Here is a 17,424-nt window from a genome sequence, read left to right as displayed (position 1 = left end):
CCGGTCATTTGAGGAACTGGTTTCTGCGGCACTCCGCTCTGATGTTCGCCTGCGGGAGCGTCAAAAGGAACGAGGGCCCGTTTTCCAGCGTGCCGCAACCACTACATCCTCCAACTTGTCACACGCTGTTCACGCCACCCCTCTCGACTCCTTCAGCCCCTCTAGACCTCCAGACGAGCCTATGCAGGTTGGACACTCTCGACTGTCTGAAGAGGAACGCCGCAGACGGCGCATGGAGGGGGCCTGTTTCTATTGCGGAGCAAAGGGCCACATTGTCATCTCCTGCCCGCTTCGTTTAAACACCCGAACCCCTCGCTAGGAGACAGGCTGCGAGGGGTAACAAACATCTACCTGGCCGGTAATAATTTTTTACTAATCCCTGTCAAGTTAAGTCAAGATCTCCATGTGCATGAGTTACGGGCCCTGGTCGACTCCGGGGCCGAGCAGAGTTTAATTGACCAGCAACTTGTTAATGATCTGTCGATTCCCACAGAACCCCTGGAGACCCCCATCGAGGCTTCCGGTTTAGGCGGTCAACTCTTATCCCGCATCACCCACCGCACCAAACCCATCCTGCTCATTACTTCAGGCAACCATCGTGAGTCTATCCGTTTCCTCATCACCAAGTCCATCCATACTCCCATAGTACTCGGGTTTTCCTGGCTAAAACTGCATAATCCTCAGTTTAATTGGGCTCAAGGGACTATAATCCAGTGGAGCCCATATTGCCTTGCTAATTGTCTTCTCTCTGCTCTCCCTTCCGTCACTTCTCCTAACGCTGAGTGTCATAGCCAAGTCGATTTGTCCAACATTCCTCGTTGTTATCATGATTTAAAAGCAGTATTTTGCAAAACCAAAGCTAGTGCTCTCCCACCTCATAGACCTTATGATTGCGCCATAAACCTGTTGCCAGGCGCTCCATTGCCCAAGGGTCATTTGTTTAATCTATCTGGACCAGAAAAGACAGCCATGGAGAACTACGTACAGGAAGCCCTCGCCCTGGGGCACATTCGACCCTCCTCCTCCCCCGTGGGAGCAGGCTTTTTCTTTGTGCAGAAAAAAGACAAGTCCCTCCGACCATGCATTGATTATCGCGAACTAAATCAAATCACCGTAAAAGACAAATACTCACTGCCATTAATCACCTCTGTTTTTGATTCCGTCCAGAAGGCTCGCATATTCACTAAGTTAGATCTCCGCAATGCCTACCATTTGGTCCGAATTAAGGAAGGGGACGAGTGGAAAACTGCCTTTAACACCCCGTTAGGGCATTACGAATATTTAGTAATGCCTTTCGGCCTCACCAACGCCCCGGCAGTTTTCCAAAGGCTAGTTAACGATGTCCTTCGGGACTTCATTAATCGATTCGTCTTTGTCTATTTGGACGATATTCTTGTCTACTCCCACGATCTGGCTCAACACGAGCATCACGTTCGCCTGGTGTTGGAGAGACTATTGGAAAATCAGCTTTTCGTTAAGCATGAAAAGTGCGAATTTCATTCCCCCACTGTACAGTTTCTCGGTTACATTATCGAGGCTGGCTGCATACGCCCTGATCCATCCAAAATAGAAGCTGTTACCAACTGGGAACCTCCAACCAGCCGTAAGAAGCTACAGCAATTCCTGGGCTTTGCTAACTTTTACAGACGCTTCATACGCAATTACAGCAGTATTGCTTCTCCCCTTACACGCCTCACTTCCATAAAGCATCCCTTTGTCTGGTCCAACGAAGCCCAACAGGCCTTCGACAGGTTAAAGAAACTGTTTGTCTCTGCCCCGATCCTCATCCAACCTGACCCCTCACGGCAATTTATCGTTGAGGTCGATGCCTCTGACTCAGGGGTGGGCGCTGTCCTCTCACAGAAGGAGGGGAGTTCTGGAAAACTCAAACCTTGTGCGTTTTTCTCTCGCAAGCTGTCCCCTTCTGAGCAGAATTACGACGTTGGCAACCGGGAACTCTTAGCCATCAAACTTGCCCTGGAGGAGTGGCGTCACTGGTTGGAGGGAGCCGAGCAGCCTTTCATCGTCTGGACGGACCATAAAAACCTGGCATACCTACGCTCCGCGAAAAGACTCAACTCCAGGCAAGCTCGTTGGTGTCTTTTCTTTGACCGGTTTCACTTCACCATAACCTACAGACCAGGCTCCCGCAACATCAAACCCGATGCCCTCTCCAGGAAATACAGTCCGTCTGAGAACACTCTATCATCTATCCTCCCTTCATCCTGCATCATAGGAAGTGTCACCTGGGATATCGAGGCCAAGGTTCTTCAAGCCCTGGAAGGGGACTCTGACCATCCACCCGCTCCCAGGGGCACACTGTTTGTACCCGCTCATCTCCGCTCCGAAGTCATCACTTGGGGTCACGCGTCTCGTCTGGCGTGCCATGGGGGGGTCCACCGTACCCTCCATTTACTTCGTAAGAGGTTTTATTGGCCGTCTATGGAGAAGGACATTAGGGAGTATATCTCGGCGTGCACCACCTGCGCCCGATCCAAGACGTCCTCCTCGGCTCCGGCGGGGTTGCTCCACCCACTTCCTACGCCCAGCCGGCCCTGGTCCCACTTGGCAATGGACTTTGTCACCGGGTTACCCCCATCAGCAGGTAACACCGTCATACTCACAGTCATAGATCGATTTTCCAAGATGGCCCACTTCATTCCGCTCCCTCAACTACCCACTGCCACCGAAACTGCTGATATCATGACCAAGCAGGTTTTCCGTCACCATGGCATCCCTCTGGACATTGTCTCTGACCGTGGCCCCCAGTTCATTTCTCAGGTCTGGAAGGCCTTCTGTACGGCCTTGGGGGCCACGGTCAGCCTCACATCTGGCTACCATCCTCAGTCCAACGGCCAAGCGGAGAGAGCGAACCAGGAACTGGAGGCAGCTCTCCGCTGCTTGGCGGCACAGAACCAGCAGGACTGGTCCCAATATCTCGTGTGGATTGAGTATGCCCATAATGCTCATCCCTCCACTGCTACTGGGCTCTCTCCCTTTGAGGCCGCTCTCGGGTACTCACCACCTCTGTTTCCGTCACAGGAACTGGACTTGGCGGTGCCTTCCGTACAACATCACATCCAGCGGTGCCAACGCATCTGGGCACAGGCTAAGGCTGCTCTCCTCCGCACCAAGGAGAGCAACTGCCGCATCGCCAACCGTCACAGGGTGGTGGGACCCGAGTACCAACCTGGCCAAAGGGTCTGGCTCTCCACACGTAATATCCCCATCCAAGCCACCTCCAAGAAACTGGCTCCACGATTCATCGGACCTTACGTCATAGAGAAACTCATCAACCCCACCTGCGTCCGACTCCGTCTTCCCAAGGCTCTGAAGGTTCACCCGTCATTTCATATTTCCCAGATCAAGCCAGTTCTGGACAGTCCTCTGTGCCCGCCGTCCGCTTCCCCGCCACCCGCCCGGCTCATCGACGGTGCTCCGGCTTACGACGTCAATCGGATCCTGGATGTCCGCCGTCGGGGTCGCGGATTCCAGTTCCTGGTCGACTGGGTGGGTTACGGGCCGGAGGAGCGCTCCTGGATTTCCCGCTCTCTCATTTTGGACCCCTCGCTCATTGAGGATTTCTACCGGGCCCACCCGGATCGCCGCCCTTGACCGCCTGGAGGCGGTCGTTGAGGGGGGGGTACTGTCATGGTGCCTCTGTCAGACTCCTCCCCCCTCTCCTCTCCGCTTGGTTCCTGATTATCCCCAGCTGCTTCCACTCACCTCATCGACACACCTGCCTTCTTAAGGAGCTCCAGGATCTTCATTCACCGCCAGTCCGTTGCCCCTGATGGTGCATATTTGGCCTCACGTCAAGTTCATGCTTTGTTGCCTTGCCTTAAGCCAAGTAGTTAACATATGCTGTCTTACCTGTCTCCAGGAAACCTCAGCCACGAGTGGTCACCCACAGCAGCCGTAATCCGGACTCCTCTACTGGTCTGTTCCCTCCATCCTCACCACGAGCCTCTGCCGAACCAGCTGCCTCACGAAACGGACCCACGCTGCCGACTCCAGACCCGAACGAGCAGTTCCACCAGTGACGCCACGAGCCGCAGTTACATTCTCGGACCTCCAGTAACAGTTACCTACCTGTCTGGCCATCATATTAAATCTACCTTCTCGCCAAGACATCTCTGTCCTGTGTCTCATTCCGGGTTTCAGCATCTGGGTCTCAGTCGTTCTATAGTCATGACAGCAGTTCCCTTTTATAATTTGTTTATCTATTTCTGTGTTATATTATGTGTAAAGCTGTGTATATCTGCCAAATTACCGTGGTTTAATTTTTCAACTCTGCAGTCCATTTAAAGGCCTTTTTTTATCACAGCTACACTGAGGTTTGGTTTCAACTGGTGTTTATACTTAACCATATCCAAAACTGTCAAGATTTTTAGCAACTGTTGTCAAATATAAATTATTATTTTTAAAAAGTATTTAACTTGAAAGCAATGTGTGAAATTAATCTGTTGTATTTTGTTGTTTTATTTGACTAGTAACAATCTGTTTATGTCTTACTTCTGATCTTGTATAGTCTGTCAACCAAAGCAATTATAACCATCAAAATACATATGGAAATATTTAAAGAAGACGTATATGGTGGTTATAATTGCATTTGTTTGTGGTTTATAACTTTTATTTCTAAGGTCTGTTTTCAAGTCAGTTGTAAAACAACAAATTTTTTTCTATTACTGTAATAAATATAGGAAATGTAGGAAATATATTCTACGGTGACCCTGAAGTGCAAATCACATCAACAAATCACTCGACAAAAACGTTTTAAAGATCAGAGACAACTAAAAAAAGCAAAAAAAATCTAAAAAAAAACAACATTACATTTTAAAGAATAAGACAAAATTTCAGAAGACAAAACATAAAAAACAATAATGAAAAAACATTTCAGAAAAAAAATGTCATTTACAGAAAACAAAAGGAAATGCTAAAAAAGCAAAAAAAAAACGTTTTGTAAAACAAATTAATTTCCAGAGGAAAAATGAAATGTTAAAAAATGACAAACATTTCAGAAAACACAATGAATCCCAATTAGAAATCATAAATGGTATAGGTACTATGAATCAAATGTTGTAAATTTAAACTTAAAATCATAAAGGAAAAAAATTAACTTTCATTTTATTATCAATTTATTAACTACTATAGAAAACCAAATCATTTTTTTGATTTTATCCTTTCATTCTTTCCTTTAATTATTTACCTTCAGCACGTACGTCATTCACACAAACTGCTTCTGGGTGACCCTTCTGTTTCAGAGGTTAAATAAAAAAAAATGAATTGAAATGTTTACTGTTTGCTCCATTTCTAATTTACGGTAATATGTAAAGGGGGAAAACATGGATTATTATGGGACATTGTGGTTTGGACGATAATTTCCAGTATGGCTTAGGTCAAATAAATTGGTGTTAAAATGATGGAAAAATATCATCATCCAATCAGGGATGTCCGTCAGTACCTACCTGTTCTGGTTTCTATAAAAATACTTTTAGAAATCAAAATGCTGGGAGATCTAGTGCATTCAGAACTCTGGGGGACGGTTCCGGCTGGTGACTAGAGGGAAAACAGAGTTCTGATTCTGACACGAGGTTTTTTTGTCTGTTTTTTCTTGTGATGTAATGCAATAAAGACTTTGTTGTTTGGATGTTTGCCTTAAATCCAAAACTGTGTCTGATTAATTATACATATTTTGTAAAAGGCCTTATATCTAATCCCAGAAGGTTTCAATTTAAAATACTCCAGTGTGCACACTGCCCGGCCTGTGTCCACTTTTAATAAAATTTGTTAGTAATTAAGAATAATTTGTAAAGATTAAGAATTGAGTAAACAAGTCAGGAAATTATTGTTTTATACCTAATATAATTGAAAAAGTATACAAAGCTATTGTCCGACATAAAAATGTTTTCACACATTTAACAGAGAAACATATTTCAATGGTTTGGTTTTACCACTGTAATGAGTGGGGTCAAAAATGTATATAATTAATAAAAGTATATTAATTACAATAAGATAAATATGCCAGACCTTTCCGCGCACGTCTTTTCTGTGTATAACGTTGTATTCAAGCAAAAACGGTTTTGATACGGAATGGAAATGGAGCAGGAATGGAAGCTGCAGTTATTTTTTTAACCTCTAGGTGGCGATAGTGCCCTCTAATACAACCCACCATTTATTCTGTTAAAAGTGTAGAAGAAGACGACAAGGAGACAAGAGGAAGAAAATGACAGGGCGCGCAAAAAGAAAACCGAAATCGGCACAGGTAATATCTCCAGTCTTCACAGACTAGACATCTAAGCGTCGATGTTTATTTCAAAACGTGTTTCTGCGGAATAAGTTCTGCAATTGGAGCATACTGAATTGGATGAGGACGCAAAAGGCTGCTGTGTTTGGTGTCCAGCGGTGGTTGGACGACAATATGGCAGCAGCTGCTGCTGCTGCAAAGCAGAGCTACTTGTTTAATGACCCCCACACGTCACAATGGGCTTTTATATGGCTTTAAAGAAGCAGTCCCAGGTCTGCTGGGCTTGTGTTTATCGTATTTGCGTAAAACCCATGAACCTGCAATGTTTTTGCCTTACGAAAATGAGTTCAACAAGTCTTTTTTAATCAATTGCTGCCAGATGGATGGAAGCAAACAGTTCTGCTGAGATTTATTTTAGCTAGCAACTCTGTAAGTTTCCTCCTTAAAGTTTTCAGCCCGAACGACAACAAAGTACACTGTACATAAATAAATATATATGCTATTATTTACGTCACTTTTGGATCAAAAAAAGATACTTTTTTATTTTAAACTTTGCTTTGAACGCATAAATAAACACAAAACATTGAGTCGAGATAATTACCATTCATTCATCCACCAAAAGAGGGAAATTTGGCAATCATATATATTTTGAACAGCTTTATTTATTTCTGCTGTTCACATATGTACAAAATCTAATATTTAATTGAAGCAACAACAACAAAGTATCTGTTTTTGTCTCTAGGATGTGAGCGCCTGTAATGGAGACGTGAAGAAGATGAGAACTGATGGATCCAAAGACGTACCGCTGTCCGATGTGACTCCAGAACAGCGTGAGGAGTTGTTTCGACTGTACAGCTTTCAAATGCCAGAAGATCTTTTTCATTTTTGGGAATTCTGCAAGGAGCTTAGTCCTGAAAATCCTTGTGGTATGCTTTATTGATTTATTTACTTCTTTTGGTCACAGCATATACCTTTCTGCTGCAATTTCATTGGTTTTTACTTCTGTGACTTCTGTTTTGTGAAACTGAAAAATGTGTGTTCATTTCTTCAGAAAGGGTGTCACTGCCAAGCCACACAATTGATTCAAATTTGAAAATTAAAGTTATCTGTTTGATTTTTAAAAAAATGGACTCTTTTTTTTAATTTATATTGTAAAACAAATTTAGCTAAACTGATTATTTGAACTGAACAAAAGTGAAACTTTCATTGATACATTTTATTATTTCTTTTATTAACAATGAACACAAAAGATGTTTGAGGTTTTTGTTTTTTTGTAAATGCGTGAAAAATAAATGCAAAAAACTGTTTCAAAAGAAAAACAATAAATAGATTTGATGAGCTTGTATAGTATTTTATAGTTTAATATCAATTCAATTTAACATTTTATAGGATTAAAAATTTGGGTTAAGATTAATTTTGAATAAAATGCTATAATTTTTCAGCTGATTTTATCACTTTAAACCTGTATAGGCGCACTGAAAGAGGCATTGGACCTGCAGCTGGTCGGCCCTTTTGAAATTCTGGCTGGAGCCCACAGAACCTCCAAGAACCCGCAGCTGAACTTCCACCTTCACTGGAGGCATTTCTATGACCCACCAGAGTTTCAGACTGTACTTCAGGGGAGTGAGGACAGCCAGCATCACATGGGCTACTACAGGTACGGAGTTCCTTTTACTACCATCCCAAAGCTCTTTAACCCCTGTGCTATCCTAGGCACTGTAACGTTGGGAGTTGGGTCATCTAGACCCACTAGACAGTGCTCTGAACCTTTTTTCTTCAATGATTTGTGATCTTCACTGGTGTCCATGGATTACATGAAATCTTTCCACCTTTGTCATGGTCAAAGTAAGGGTGGGGTCATCTAAGATAGCACAAGGGTTAATAACAGCTGTATGAAATAAAGAGGCACTTTGGAATGCTTCTACATTTATTTTTTTATTCTAACAGAGATACCCCAGACTCCTTTCCTTCATTTGTTGGGGAAAATGAAGCTAAGAAGGACTGCACTATATTGCAAATGGGAGATAACTTGTTTGCTGCGGCCTAGTAAGTGTTTGCTTGTATACATTTACACTTTTTTTCCCCGGTAATGGGGTTTAATTAAGTCATCTTTCTTCTATTCTGTTGATCTCTATATTGTTTTGTTTACTAGTCTGTACCTGCAGAGGAAGAGGAAGGAGAGAGGCAGTAAGAAAGGAGAGACTGGAGCGTGGGAAAGCTTGGAGACCAAACTAAAGGACAAAGCCGAGTCCCTCAACTTGTCTTTAGAGCAGAAAACCAAAGCAATGAAACAGAGGGACAAGAGGGTAATGCAAACATCACAGAACAATAATGTATCAGTTGTTGCATTCCAAGACTATTTAGATGCCTAATAATGGCATTCACTTTTACGGCATAACCTCGTTGGGCAGCAGTGGCTCAGCAGGTCGTCCATTGATTGAGGGGTCGGCGGTTTGATCCCCGCTCCATCAGTAGTTACCATCACCAAGTATGAATGAGGAGTGAATGAATGATGTTGGACACATTGTAAGCGCTTTGTGCATCTGGAAAAGTGCAGATAAATCAAATCCATTGTTATTATTGTCTTACCAGTTTAATACAATCTGGACTTCTGATCCCAAACCTTAGGTGGTCACAAAGACGTTCCATGGTGCCGGCATCGTTGTGCCTGTAGACAAGAATGATGTAGGCTACAGAGAACTACCTGAAACAGACGGTGAGCTCAAATATTTTCTAAAAAGTATTAAGTATTTCTGATCTGTTTATTTAGTTTGGGGGCTAACTTCTTAATGAGTAGATGAAGATAACAAGCATTTCCTCTTTTCATTTTTTTTGTTCCTTAGCTGGTTTGAAGAAGATCTGTAAAGCCATCGCAGAGGCTCGGAATGATGAAGATCGCATTAAAGCTTTTGGACCTATCCAGGAGATGATCACCTTTGTTCAGTTTGCTAACGATGAGTGCGACTATGGAATGGGTTATGAGTTAGGAATAGACCTCTTCTGTTATGGATCCCATGTAAGTCTTTATATGTGTTATCTTTTGATTCAGTCTGGATATTTGAATAATAATTATTAACACTTGCAGTTAATTTAATGTATTTATGTTGTTGTTTTTTTTAAATATAACATGTTCTTTATTAACAAGCTACATTTACTGGAACTTTAATACTTTCGGTTGCATATTTAAGTAGAAAAACAGCAACTCAAAGCATGAAGTATAAAATAAAATTTTTCTTTTTTTTTTAGTACTTCCACAAGGTTATAAAGCAACTTCTGCCCATGGCATATAACTTGCTGAAAAGAAGCTTGTTTGGAGAAATTTTGGAGGCCCACCTCTCCAGCCGAACCTCAGACAACCTGGATCAACTCTCCATGCAATAAAAAAAAAAAGAAATCTCCTGAACTTTTGCTGATTTTAAAAGTTTTTTGTCCACATGGTCCTGCGTTTTTTATTCTCTGGTGTTGTTTTTGGCATCTTGTCTTGTCCCCCTGTTGCTGATGGAAGCATTTCAGTAATATCTTTTATTGTGTAAGTTAGATGTGTAATAAAGATTTTCTATATTTTTTACAATCTGACTTGGTTGTCATTCTTGATTTCACTTCCTTCTTTTTCGAGTTCTCGTTTGACAAATCTGTCCGGCAATATTTTTGTTTTATATCTATCCTGAAAGGAGGGGTAAGTCTAACCTCAGATGAGAGCTTTTCCGGGTGTAAGGATCTTTTTTGGATCAACAAAAAACCTGTCATCTTCTTGACCCATCAGTAAATTATTTTTTAGAGGCAAAATGTCCAGTTATTAGTTTTTTTTTTGTTTGTTTAAATACTCCACTTGTTAAAACAAGTTATGAGTTTTTGATGGAGGAAAAAGGCATTAGGTTTTTTTCTCTTGTCCCAGGCTGGTGTGAACCTCAGTTTTATTTAAATGTGTTAAAGAAAAAGCAGTTGCAGATTTCAGCACAAAATATCCAGGGAGTTGTTTGTCAATTTTATTTTGTTCAAATTGTGTCCCAAATAGGAGAAATAAATTGTCTGGTCAGATTGTATTATTTTGAATAGCAGAATTTGGTCTTAATCATTCTAACTTTCTACAGTATGTCATAAAGACCAGCACATTTCAGATATTTAAAATATCTGGCATTTGTTTTAGGGATTGTGGATGGTAATCCAAGCCAAATGCAAAAGAATGTATTTTGTGTATTATATTATTTAGTCCTAAGCGGCATACTGTTGTAATTGATTAAATAACATGTAATAACTTCTAATATATAGTATTGGAAATGTTTTTATACATGAGAAATCATTGAGCAACTTCACAAATCTGAATTCTATAGGTGATGTTCAACATTCAAAGGACGCAGGCAAAAAAAAGTACATCAATGCTTGTGGGTGCATTCATGAACAACTGGGAAAAACATGATTCTGATTTTTAAATTTTATTTTTAACAAATTGAACACAGTATGTTTAACGCTACATTTAAAGTTAATAACTATTTGTTTTCCCGGATGTAAGAGATTCTCGGGTTTTATTATGTAGATTGGCAATTTGTAAGACTCGCGATTACGCGATAACACTGAAGGCACCACTTGTCCTGCGGAGTTTCGGGAGAGCGCATCTGAAGAAAGCGCGTTCACGTGTCAATACACTTATATACACACGTCCAGACTACAGCTGCACACCGAGAGCATCCCTGAAAAGAGGAAGTGCTCATTCACACTCTCCCAGTCTGGAAGCATCGCTATTTTGTTCATCTTGGCGTGTGGTTTACGGACGCAGAATGTTCCCGGGTCCCGCCGAACCCAGTGGATTCTGAGGTCCACTGAAATCTACCCCGCGCGGGCTGAGGGCCCCCCACTGACTGCGGCGCTTTCAGCGGCAGCAGTCAGCCCGAGACAGAATGTCAAGTAGCTACGAAGAAACTCGCTCCAGGGGCGGTGGCTCCAGCCGTGACTTGAAGATGGCCTCGTCGAGCAGCTCGTCCCTGGAGGGTGGACTTCCACCGCCGCCGCACCAGAACCGCATACGGCAGGTGTGTGACTTTTTTCATTTTAATATAGCCTCCATCGGCCCAGTCAGCCGTGAAACGACTCCACAGCTACGGATGCCCCGCAACGAGACGGTCAGGGGCGTTGCCGATTTTACGCCTCAGAAGGTCGGGAAAGGACGGGAAATATGTGCGTTGGAAAATTTGCGTGTGTTTTGACAGAAAACTTCAAATGACCTGCAGGGAAGCAGCTGCGCCAGTTTTTGGCCGTCAGTGAGTGTAAACACCACATCTGCACTCCAGCCATTCATGTGGGGCTTTCATGAACAGCTAAGTGTCAAATCCCACTGGTAAAGTAGCTTGGTAATGTAAAACAGAAAAAAACAAGGAGAAAAAATAAAACAATCTAGTTCATTGCAATTTAAATCATAAAATTATGCTTTAATCAAGGAATTAATGCTTGTCTATGTTTACTGCAGAGCTGAATGAAATACGATAGGAGGGATTACATCATTAATTCTATAATCAATGGAATGGCCCAGTTTTTTACATTTTTGAGGCAAAAATGGATTCCTATAAAGTATAAAGTGTGTGTGAATATACATATTCGAAGAATTACATTACAGATTTACAGTGTGATCTTAAACTTAGCTCACTAAGTTTTTGACTATAGACCTGGTTCAAAATCTACATTTTTATTCATGCAATTAAAACAAACAAACAAAAAAACCCCAGATATGTTGGATAAATGATGGTCTGCTGTTTTTCATGGGGAGATGGTGTGTGTGTGTGTTTGGGGGGGCGTGTTAAGAGGTGAATGCAAGTCCAGAGATGGCAGAGGCTTGTTTCCTGTCTCAAAGCACTCTCTGGGACTAATGTGATTTCAGTAATGGACTCTGATGCTGCTCATACAGCCACAAAGACACTCTCTTTAGGCTAGCTGGGTGGGGTCCTTTTTGAGATAAGATACTGGGATCCTATTAGGCGTTGCACCAAAGAAGTAAAGAAATAAAAACAAAATATGTGTGTGTGTGTGTGGGTGTGTGTGTGTGTGTGTGTGTGTGTATATATATATATATATATATATATATATATATATATATATATATATATATATATATATATATATATATATATATATCCGTTTATCCGGATACGGATAAACAGGCTGTTCGCAACTCAACCTGCGAAAGTGTACGCTCAGTGGCAGGGTCAAAACAGCCGAGCAGACCCACCAAGGCTAGAAACTGAACAGTACTGGAAAAGTATATGGGAGAAAGAGACAGCACATAACAGCAATGCCCAGTGGCTGGTCTCTCTGAGAGAAGAACATAGCAACCTCCCTGAACAGAATCCAGTAACCATCACAGTGGCAGACATCCAAGAAAGAGTCTCAGGTATGAAGAACTGGACAGCACCGGGCCCTGACATGATACATGCCTACTGGCTAAAGAAGCTCACAGCACTCCACGAGCGCCTGGCAGCACAAATGAACCAGCTGCTAAGAGATGGGACTCATCCCGAATGGCTAACAGAAGGGCGAACGATCCTGATCCAGAAGGATCCCTCAAAGGGTGCAGTCCCATCCAACTACCGGCCAATAACCTGTCTCTCCACAACATGGAAGCTCATGTCAGGCATCATTGCAACCAAGATAAATAGGCACATGGATCAATTCATGAGTAACACACAGAAAGGCATTGGTAGAGACTCCAGAGGAGCCAAACACCAACTCCTGGTTGACAGAACAGTCGCTCAAGACTGCAAGTCACGACACACCAACCTGTGCACAGCCTGGATTGATTACAAGAAAGCCTATGACTCAATGCCACACACGTGGATCACTGAATGCTTGGAGCTGTACAACATAAACAGGACTCTAAGAGCCTTCATAGGAAACTCAATGAAGCTGTGGAAAACCACCCTTGAAGCCAATGGGAAGCCACTTGCACAAGTGTCCATCAAATGTGGGATATACCAAGGTGATGCTCTGTCCCCACTGCTGTTCTGCATAGGTCTGAACCCCCTCAGCCAAAAAATCAACAAGACTGGCTATGGATACCGACTCAGAAATGGGGCCAACATCAGTCACCTCCTCTACATGGATGACATCAAGCTATATGCTAAGAGCCAACGTGACATTGACTCCCTGATCCACACCACCAGGATCTACAGTACTGACATTGGGATGTCATTCGGGCTCGAGAAATGCAGCCGGATGGTGACAAAGAGAGGCAAGGTGGTCCACACAGGGGGGGTCTCACTCCCAGAAGGAACAATAGCAGACATCGAGGACAGTTACAAGTACCTTGGAATTCCACAGGCAAATGGCAACCTGGAGCAGGCAACAAGGAAAGCTGCAACAGCTAAATACCTCCAACGGGTAAGGCAAGTCCTGAGAAGCCAGCTCAATGGCAAAAATAAGACCCGGGCAATAAACAGCTACGCACTGCCAGTTATCAGATACCCTGCAGGAATAATAAGATGGCCAAAGGAAGAGGTACAGACCACGGATGTTGAGACACGAAAGCTCCTCACCATGCATGGAGGGTTCCATCCCAAATCCAGCACCCTGAGACTGTATGCTAAGGAAGGAGGCCGAGGACTAGTGAGCGTAGAAGCCACTATCCAGGATGAAACATCCAAGATGCATGAGTACATCAAGCTCAAGGCCCCAACTGACAGTGTGCTCAGTGAATGTCTCAGGCAATGGAGAGCAGAGGATACAGTGCTGGAGGACAGATCCTCATGGGAGGACAAACCCCTGCATGGGATGTACCACCGGACCATAACTGAAGTGGCTGATATCAAGAAGTCCTACCAATGGCTAGAGAGGGCTGGCCTACAGAACAGCACTGAGGCACTCATCCTGGCAGCTCAGGAACAAGCCCTGAGCACCAGAGTGATAGAGGCTCAGATCTACCACACCAGACAAGACCCAAGGTGTAGGCTGTGCAAAGAGGCGCCTGAAACAATCCAGCACATAACTGCAGGGTGTAAGATGCTGGCAGGTAAAGCATACATGGAGCGCCACAATCAAGTGGCTGGAATAATATACAGGAACATGTGTGCAGAATATGGACTGGAAACCCCAAGGTCAAAATGGGAAACACCCCCGAAGGTGGTAGAGAATGAGAGGGCAAAGATCCTGTGGGACTTCCAGATCCAGACTGATAGGATGGTAATGGCGAACCAACCAGACATTGTAGTGGTGGATAAAGAACAGAGGAAAGCCGTTGTGGTGGATGTGGCAGTGCCAAGCGACGGGAACATCAGGAAGAAGGAACATGAGAAACTGGAGAAATACCAGGGACTCAGAGAAGAACTGGAGAAAGCCTGGAAAATGAAGGTGACAGTGGTGCCTGTGGTAATTGGAGCACTCGGGGCAGTAACCCCCAAGCTGGAGGAGTGGCTACAACAAATACCTGGAAAGATCTCAGACATCTCAATCCAGAAAAGCGCAGTGCTAGGAACAGCTAAGATACTGCGCAGAACCCTCAAGCTCCCAGGCCTCTGGTAGAGGACCCGAGCTTGAGTGAGAAACCACCCACGAAAGGGTGAAAGGGGCAAGTTTTTTATATATATATATATATATATATATATATATATATATATATATATATATATAAAGGAAAACAACAAGGGAAAAAACAATAAACTTATCTAAAAACAATCTACAATTGAGCATAGTAATATGTATCTATAGAAAGAGACATTTCATGTATCTTCTAAAAAGAAAATAACTGACAAGGACTACATTTTCTGACTTGCACAGTTGTTATAGATTGCTTAGAATCATACGCTTGCTTACAAATCTGGATGGCAAGTAGCAAATTCAGCTTTTCCTTTTGTGTCATACTTTTGACCTGGCCTGATTAACTACATATTGTTTCTGTAATGGCAAAACCCAAGTGCCTGTCAAAACATTATTGCCCAACAAATCCTCTATGCTTCCGTGCTGCTATTATTTACCTTTTAGTGTGCTGCAAATGGTTTGGTACAATAAAGTAAAGTACGATTGCAAATATGCATTTCTTCTCAATAAAAGAATTTCTTCCAAAAGTTGTGGAAAAATTAGCTTTTAAAATATAGTTTGTGTTCTATGTAGAGAAGCTAGAAAGTTGCTAAATCGGTCGATTTAGCAATTTTTTTCTACATTAACAGGAACCGATTTTATTCAGTATGTTAGCTTATATAATGCAGCCGAACTGTAGCAGTCAAAAAACTAGACTTTATTCTGAAAAACCAAAAACTTCCTCTTTGACATCAAACCTATTTAAAACTGACTTGAAAATAAAAGACTGATTGATGAGGTCATTTTTTTATTTTTTTTATTTTTTATTTTTCCACATTTAAGCTTTGAGTCAACATGAAACTGCACTTGATGTAATTTGGTGGTCGTGTTTGTCTTAAAGGTCTTTCATAGTAGAAGTTTACATGATGGCCTTGAACTTAAATAAAAAATATTGTTAAAAGTTCACTGTAGACAGAGGGTTTGCTTCTCTTCAATTATAGACTGACAAAGAAAAACAAGAGGTGAAACTCTTATTTGAAGATCTAAAAATAAAGTCTGCCCATCTCCAGCTTTGTTGGGAAAATAGTCTCAGCTCAGCCAAGTTATTGTGTCTCTGCCCCCTGAATCGGTCTTGGGTCCCTGGGCTAATTCAAGCTCTTCTGGTTTGCTTCTGAATGATTACTCTATGCAGTCTATCTGAGCAATAACACATGTCCCATCCCTGTTTCCTGGAGCTTTTCTTGCAGACCCGTAAGTCCCACTCCAATCATCTTTTAAACTATTTCAAAAGTGTTCCAAGTTGCCTTTTAATTATGATTATGCATATATTTTTTTTGCCAAACTCAAAAACCTGTGTAGTTTTCTGGGACATAGTTTATACCGGGACATAGCGATGGGAAAAATTCGCCTCTAAGTTGTGGGCAGGACTGGTGGCACGATGTACCAGTATGGCCAACCTTATATCCTCTCTCTTTTTGTTTAAACTCTCTACCACTAGCTTACAGCCTCTCAAACAGCAAACTAATATTACTGTTGCAACAAACATGGCTGAGCAATATCAGAGCTATCCAGCCATACAGTTTTGATCTAGAGACCAGCTCAGACTAGGAAAACGAAGACGTACATGGATCTATTTGTCTGCATCAGAATGGAGGGCAGTAGGGAGTTTGTGGCCCGCTGACAGTAACACTTATGTCACAGCTGCAAGCTTTTTTAAACAGTATCTGCTCCTGATTTACAACAATTTGAATGAAGAAAAACACAGAAATACAAGTTCACAAACATGTCAAAAATACCAAAAACATGATTTTTGTTGAAGTGGGTCTTTGACTGTATATAAATCATATTTGTACATTGTTCACCATGCTCCTGTTAAAGCAAACTTGCAAGATTCATGAATATAGACAGGAAGCATAGTTTAGGCTCCAATATTGATTGCATCAAGTATCCATCTATGGAAAAGTAATGTTTAAACAGGAGAAGATTACCATTCTATGATAAATGCACCAGCTTTTTACTCCATGCTCAATTTGAATCCTCTCATTTTTCAGATTAATTCTACCTCCTACTTGAACACAAGCGTTTAGCCCTTTACCCTAGTTTTCTCTGTGATATTGGCTGTAAATACCCACTGCCCAGTACCCTGCAAAATACCTCCCTTGCTCTTTTTCTACTCCTGGCCAGTGCTGCTCTCTTCCCCATTGGCCCCTATGCTAAGGTCCAAGTGTCCCAGGAGGTCAGATTACCCTGCAGCCTTTGACATTTCATCTCTCACTCTTTCCTTTTCTCTCTAAGTATCTTTATGAATCTGCCTGTCTATTTGTCTGCCTCTTTCCACTACAAGTCAGATGATGGTACTCTACAGGAAGGGAATACTAATGGAGCCATGCTTTTCATTGCATTACTTAGAAAAACAACATCAGCACACACCCACGAATAAATGCAGCTGATTTCCTGGGGTCATTGTTTAATAGAGACGTTCGGATCTTACTGGGTCTCTGAAGGTGCAGCTATATAAGAATCATACCCACGCATGACAGTTTTCGCAGTTAGAGCTCATGTGTGGTTGTAAAACCTAAATGTAAAACATGAAGAGTCAACCACTAGCTGTAAAGCGGTCGACCCCTAATCAGAAAGCTGCAGATTCGCTTCCCGTCCTGCCTTCTCATGTATCAAAGTGT

General features: G+C 42.4%; 2 protein-coding genes across 6 annotated transcripts in view; both read left to right on the top strand.

Moving 5' to 3' along the window:
- The first annotated feature begins 6,107 nt into the window (after positions 1-6,107).
- Positions 6,108-9,823, top strand: LOC144990451 (histone PARylation factor 1-like). Its single transcript, XM_078943813.1, has 8 exons — positions 6,108-6,265; positions 6,990-7,173; positions 7,718-7,904; positions 8,195-8,293; positions 8,400-8,553; positions 8,876-8,963; positions 9,091-9,263; positions 9,494-9,823. The coding sequence occupies exons 1-8, from the start codon at positions 6,227-6,229 to the stop codon at positions 9,626-9,628; spliced, it is 1,059 nt and encodes a 352-aa protein (XP_078799939.1). The 5' UTR covers positions 6,108-6,226; the 3' UTR covers positions 9,629-9,823.
- A 1,048-nt stretch (positions 9,824-10,871) lies between these two features.
- ank2a (ankyrin 2a, neuronal) overlaps positions 10,872-17,424 on the top strand; it is a 72,098-nt gene continuing 65,545 nt past the window's right edge. For all 5 annotated transcript variants that reach the window (XM_078943794.1, XM_078943784.1, XM_078943792.1 and 2 more), the window contains exon 1: positions 10,872-11,274. In XM_078943794.1, the coding sequence (XP_078799920.1) occupies positions 11,143-11,274 (132 nt within the window). In that variant the 5' untranslated portion in view covers positions 10,872-11,142. The remainder of the gene's footprint in view (positions 11,275-17,424) is intronic.

The sequence above is a fragment of the Oryzias latipes genome, assembly GCF_053564925.1.
Source record: "Oryzias latipes strain Hd-rR chromosome 1 unlocalized genomic scaffold, Olatipes_Hd-rR_3.1 chr1_Y".
NCBI classification, from domain to species: domain Eukaryota; kingdom Metazoa; phylum Chordata; class Actinopteri; order Beloniformes; family Adrianichthyidae; genus Oryzias; species Oryzias latipes.
This window is presented reverse-complemented; position numbering and strand designations above follow the sequence as displayed.

Coding starts and splice junctions, on each gene's coding strand:
- LOC144990451 (XM_078943813.1), top strand. CDS start 6,227: ATGACAGGGCGCGCAAAAAGAAAACCGAAATCGGCACAG. Junction 8,294..8,399: donor AACTTGTTTGCTGCGGCCTA/GTAAGTGTTTGC, acceptor TTTGTTTACTAG/TCTGTACCTGCAGAGGAAGA. Junction 8,964..9,090: donor AGAACTACCTGAAACAGACG/GTGAGCTCAAAT, acceptor TTTGTTCCTTAG/CTGGTTTGAAGAAGATCTGT.